At 36.0% G+C, this 6,650-nt stretch overlaps 1 protein-coding gene across 1 annotated transcript in view; it reads left to right on the forward strand.

The window, feature by feature from the left end:
• Positions 1-5,435, forward strand: part of LOC149260998 (uncharacterized) — an 87,070-nt gene extending 81,635 nt beyond the window's left edge. Inside the window, exon 3 of the mRNA XM_089380983.1 lies at positions 4,942-5,435. Coding sequence (XP_089237109.1) covers positions 4,942-5,106 — 165 coding nt within the window. The 3' untranslated portion in view covers positions 5,107-5,435. The remainder of the gene's footprint in view (positions 1-4,941) is intronic.
• The last annotated feature ends 1,215 nt before the right edge of the window (positions 5,436-6,650 follow it).

The following is a 6,650-nucleotide window of genomic DNA, read 5'->3' on the forward strand; positions in this document are numbered from 1 at the left end:
GGCAATTTCTCCAAGGCCTAGGGCCTTTGGTTTGTCCCTCTAACCTTTACTCATCTCACTATTTATCTACAACAGTCCTATCTCTCTTAGCAGTGGTGAAAACTTTCATTTAAGTGCCATAATAATCATACATGAATTGCCTATGATATTAAGGAATTTACTGCATCAATTGGACACTCATAATTTGGCGTAATTCATGAAAAATAATTGACTCTCATATACTTGCTGAAGTCTGATCGTAATAGTGATATAATTGTCCTTTCATGGTCTAGTTCTTCATTTAGAGTATTTTCAAGGAAGCAAGTAACCTGGGATTGTTTGACACACTTGGCATAAGGATAATAATAAGTAATGCTACTGATATCATAACATTCACTTGTTGCTCATTTGGGAAACATGGGGACATAAGTAACATAAGTAATTTCCTTGCTTACACTCTTGATAATAATTGTTACTTGTTTTCATGATTTTATGAGTTATTGTGAAGAAGGTTGCTAGCATTTGGAATCTAACACATTTGTTGTTGTGAGTTGGTTGAATCACATCTAATAAATTCACTCACTAAAGCACTCTAATCTCAAATCACATTGTGTTGAATGGTTCAAGTTTCTTTGGGCATCTTGATCTACTTGTTCCCTTAAGTTATTGGCATTGAGAAATCTAATTGGCATTATTGTGTTGAGCATCTAATTGTCTAAAGAACATTGCTAATCTCAAAAGGAATCATTGGATAATAGCTCTTGTTCTCTTTTTCCATCATTGGTTTGTGGTTGTTTTGAATCCTTGGCATATTGGCATTTACCTTGTCTAAATATCTTGAAAGGTTTCTAATTGTTTCAAGGAATCATCATTGGAACATCTTGAGTAATTGTTACTGGCATCTTGTATTGAAAATCATTGGTTAATTGTTAAGTGGACAAGTGCTCTAAGTTCCCTTAATTGCTATCATTGGTATTGGTTAATATCTTGTGGAGGATAATTTTATCTTGAGTACTTGAAAGGATCTCTTGTTCATGTTTGGCACTTTCTTGTGGTTAAGATTGTATCTTATTGATAAGTACTTGTTGATATAACTTGGAGTCAAATCATAACTAAGTACTTAAAAAACATTTAACCAATCTTACCTTAAGAATCACTCAATCCATCTTGCATTGCATTCTAAGTCTATTTGCATTAATAACTTACCTTCAAGCATAAGCTTGGTTGATAGACATTTAGGGCCACCTTTTTTCAATTTAGCTTTAGGGGTTTAGCACCTCTTTAGTGGTTAACATGGTGATATTACAATTGTTAGAGCCACAGTCTCTGCAGTGCCAGAGGCATCAGGTGGTTGGAACCAGTGTTGCGAAAATTGCGACTTTTTTCGCTGAAATGATTAAATCGGCCAATTAAATCAATGATTTTTTCATTTTGAAGAAATCGCGATTTAATCCCGATTTAAAAAAAAAATCTTGTTTTTTGTATTTTTTTAAAATTTTGCTGATTTATCCCGTTTTTTATGAATTTTTTTCCAATTTCAGACCCTCGCCCATTTAATCCCGATCGCGATTTTCGCAACATTGGTTGGAACACAGGGGGAGGTATTGTTAATCAAGCCCTTGCTTGCTTCCCGTTGGCTTCCATCCTGCAACCTACTTGAGAGACTAGTTCCAAAACAATTAAGAGAAATTTTACATTTAGAACAGGTATCTAACTTAAAATCAACTAAGATTTTGCATTTCACCTAGCTTGCAGGACTTGCACTTCATCTAGGTTAGTGAAACATCTAGGCAACGATTGTTCATCCGGTTACTTGGCATCTAATTAGTAACAAGCAAGAAGTTTACTCCATAAGGCATTGGTCTCACATTCAGGTCTAATTGAATCTTTAAGTCTTGCTAAAATTAACCGAGTAGCTAGGCCATTCAATCGTGTCTCTCGGACTTGTTGGTTGCCAAGTTGTCCTTTATCTTCACATTTCCATAGGGACTATCCCCCATAGCCTGCGGTTGGGAGACAACTAGAACAAAGATGTCGGGGATCAGAGTGACATCCCCTGACTTGAGTTGTTGTCGTAGTGCCTGTACAATTTGAGCGACAACATAGTGGATCAAATGTTTGTTTCCTGTGTGAGCCCATGACACCTCCTTTGCTAGTGACTTAATCTTGCAAACACCCCACGATCTACCCCTTTGCAACATGCTATCTTGGTGGTTGTTTTGACCTTTTGCGAGTCTGCAACGGCCCGGTTGTTGGCTCAAGAACCCTGCAGCAGCTATCAGTGGCCCTTTTTTCTTGTGATGGCTGTCTCTTTCCTTTGGTGGCCTTGTTTGTGTCACACTCCACTGCCTTGTCTCTACGTACTTTTTCTAAATGTTAGCTAGTGGCTCTACGGATGGTTCCTTTTTTATTATTGAATTTATTTTAACTTTTTCTCCTACCACATGTACGTGTTGTCATCTTGTTTGACTATCATTTCCCTGTGTATGGTGAATGCCCCGACGTCTTGCACTTTTTTTTGGTCTTGCTGACGGCTGGCCCGTGTACAATTGACCTCATCTGTTGCAACTTGCATGTCCGGTCTCGACTAGCGGCTGCTCCCTCACTTGACCACATACAACTCTGCTTGTATGGCCTTGAAGTCTGTGTGTCTCTGCCTACTATCAAATCTGGCTCCTTTTTGTAATTCTTCAGAGATTGGTTTCTTAGAGGCTGAGCTCTGACACCATGTTAATTTTCTAACCCCAACAACTTGGTTAGTTATTTCCTACCAGATGCAGATCTGCTAAATAATAAACATGAATGAGATTTTAACATATAAAGTATGGATAATAATGGAAGCAAATTAAAACACCCATCTCATACACATGCAGACAAGATTTCTACCCTTCAATATCTATTATTTCATTAACATTGATAATTTGCAGCATACAAGGGCTCCTTTCTTGGGATAATGGCCCTTCGAGTAAAAAGGCATACAACAATAAACCTAGAAATGATCCAGCTGATCAAACCCTTGACCTATCCTTTGATTTGCTGGATGGTCTAGATCCCTCCCTTGCATCCCCTTACACTCTTCCTTTAATCCTGAACACTTGGATGAAAGTCCTTCACTCAATCCCTGAGATGTCACTCTCAAGGTGTCATGTGCTCAAAGATGTGTCTTCTTCCTTAGTCTATTATTCCTTTCATAAGTTTGAGTTATTGACCGAATCCACAACCTTATTCTCCATAGTGATTAATGGTTGAGATTGTATTTCAACATCACTTGAGATCAACGGTAAAAATTCATTTAATTCATTAGTGTAAATAACCTTTACATTTCACTAGATTAACTCATCTTTTCTTGGAAAAAAATTACTTTGATAATTCTTTTAATTAAAATAATTGCTATGGTTAAAGGTCAATTAGGCGACTTCTACACATCTAGACAAGACCTATGCAAAAGTACCTGCGTGATGCTACAAAGTTACAAATATTAACACCTCTCTGTGTCATTCCCCATTGTGATCATCCTGTTGTCTGATTTATTTGCTTATTATTGTTTATATTTATATATTTTTAGAATAATTTTGTCCCTAGTCTTCGCCTTTCCCATTTCTTTGTGTTTTTATTTTGGCTCACGTTCTTTCATTAGCAGGTACCCACCGTATTCTAACTTTTTATTATTTCTAGTGTTTTTTTAAGGATAATTTCCTTGGTCTTGTCTGCATATGTTTTAAATTTCCCTTCTATTCTCATTTTCATTATTTCTCACACTTATTTTCCGTATCTCTTTATTATGTTGTCCTTTTCTTAACTCTGATCTATTTATTTGTATCTTCCTCTCCTTTGAATGGACCAGTCCCTTTCATATTTTTTTCAATTTATTCGTCAATCGTTTATTAGTGCATTTTGCAGTTTGTGTATATATTGGCGCATCTTCCTCTTGTTGCAACATCGTCCGTTTTAGCTCCCTCATGAAAGGTGTATGCTAAATGCATTAGGGAAAAAATGTTACACACAGCAAACCCAAAATCACTTGGTAAACATGCAGTTCGAGCCAATTTAATCCCCAGCATCAGTAAACCAGTGGCAATTGGACAAACATGTTACCATTATAAATTTATAAGCACATCGCTTCAATATTGTACTGCAATAAGATAACTTTATTTACTGTTATGTCTTAATTCCATTGGGACAAAGCATCTCAAGATCAGGGGTAGATACATAAAAGAAATTCGAACATTTTGGTATACCGATTTGGGGCTTTAGGGGGTGGGAATTCAAGGCTTTTCATGCTTGCAGAGGACTTTTGGCTGCTGGTATCCAACAGTTAACATGGAAGTTACAAAAGGAGATTTAAGGTTCTATATTTTAGCTTTCTTATTTCATGTTAAATTCTTCTTATTTCTGCTACGATGTGTTTTTTAATGTTTTAGGCCATGAATGATGACCATATTACTAAATTGGGACCTTAAAGGGAATTTCCTAGACAAATATGAAGATTTTTCTTCATTGGAATGATTTAGACCACAAAAGGCTGAAGTCATTCCTTATAACTGAGATCTCAAAATTTCTTGAAGCATGCAGACATATGCTTTAGTCGCAGGACTATGGTGCTTCCTTCAGTGTGGATTATGTCCATACTTTTAGTATAGCAGAGGATATGGCTACCTCTTTCTCTGGATTCATGTTCTTTTGCCGTCTTTGTTGTATGGTTTCATTTCATAGGCATAATGGTGTCCAATATTAAAAGCTTGATAAATACGTTTGTAATTAGGTCATTCGAGCACCTATTTACCGTGCATTTAATCCTATATGCTGGATTGAGTAAAAGAAAATGGTTATGAATTTCAAATATGTTTCATTTTTTTGTTTTCCTTGCAGTTTAATAGTAAAATAAGACACTCTCTTCAAAGGTAATGTAGAGACATTGAAGGTGATTAGCTTGTAATATTTTTATAATATTTCTGTTTACAGGTGGGCAGGCACCCAAAATATAATTCCAGCCGTTGCTTGTTTATTAGAAGAAAGGACGGACAATGGACAGATTTTTCATATAGAAAATGTTTGATTGGGTTTATTAGGACGAAGTACCCCTTCTCTGCTGAAGAGTTTATAGAACGGCATTTTCGGGTCCTTTAACTAGCGAGGTTTTGTACATGCATTACTTAGATGGGAACTACCATTTCCACTGGCTGCATAAGAAGAATTTCTCACGTTGCGTTCATTTGGTTCCTGGCAAACGTCTGAAGTTATATTTATTATCGACTCTGGGTATGCATTATCTAATCAATCTGTGTAGTGACAATTACTTCTGGAGAAGTTCTCCAATGACTGTTTAAGACGTCGGCATGCAGCTTAAGGTGCACTGGTGTTTGAGCTTGGCAATATTCAGTGCCTTAGTTTAAGAACTATGCAGAATTCTATAGCTCACGAGACCATCCAATTTTCAGAAGCTGTTCTTGAGAACATACATCGATCAATTTCCATCTCAGTTTGTATCATTTGTATCCGTACAAATTGTATCATTTGTATCTGTATTTTTTTTTCTTGATAGTTTTTTTGACGGTATCTTTATCATGTTTAATATATCATTTATATCACCCCGGATTGGAATTGAACCAGTAATTCACATTAAAAAAATCTTTAACATAACACCCAATCATCCTCTATCCAAAACCCAGACCCCGTAGACAATTCTTGACATGTTAAAATAAAATAAAATTGAAAATATAATGCTCTCTACTGGTAATCATCCATTTTTTTCAGAGAGAAAATCATCATGGATTATATTAAGTGAATATAAAGATCAAAATACATGAGAATCGGTAAAGCATAGTCAACATACTCTCTACTGGTAATCATCCATTTTTTTCAGAGAGAAAATCATCATGGATTATATTAAGTGAATATAAAGATCAAAATACATGAGAATCGGTAAAGCATAGTCAACATAATTACAGATTGTATCAGATACTATCACCGATGATCAGACAACATATTAGCCAGAGAAGAACAAACACATATACGCTTCACAAAGAGGAAGTGAAGCCAACGATCAAAATAGATTTAAAATGTGCAGTATCAGCAAGAGCCGCAAAATAGAAAGCATATGGGTCCAAAAAGAGCTTGCTAAAAGCAGACCAGGATCTGAGATTAATCCGAAGGAGGCATGAAACCACCTTTATGGAGCCTTGGCTGCTACTCTCCATATCTAAAGGTTGCTTTAAAGAGCCTATTGGTACCATTTAAACACCAAGCTCAGCATCATCCAGCACCATGTGCTTCTAATCAATTGGTGGTTGTTCTACCTTTCCACCTCATTCAAACGACAATTATATATAGTGAAAAGCAGTCCAAATTCTTTCTCACATTTTTTCAAATCCTAGCATAGCTCTCATCTCCTGGTCAACATAGTTAGGTCTTGGTCATCCCTTTGGTCCTAATTGAAAAGCCAATTTTTAGAAAAGTTCATTTTGAAAGATCTTACTTGATTAGTTCATAATGAAACGTCAACTTGCAAGGTCTGTTATGCATTAATCAAACTTGTAGATTTAATCATGTGTGGATTTTCAATAAAATTCTCAATCACCCAAAACCTTAATTACGCTAATGCAAAATTTCGCAGCTATCATGTTGTGTGGATTTTCAATAAAATTCTCAATCACCCAAAACCTTAATTACGC

The sequence above is a fragment of the Pinus tabuliformis genome, chromosome 6, assembly GCF_031772625.1.
Source record: "Pinus tabuliformis cultivar Carrire ecotype Pingquan chromosome 6, CPIR1, whole genome shotgun sequence".
Classification (NCBI taxonomy): domain Eukaryota; kingdom Viridiplantae; phylum Streptophyta; class Pinopsida; order Pinales; family Pinaceae; genus Pinus; species Pinus tabuliformis.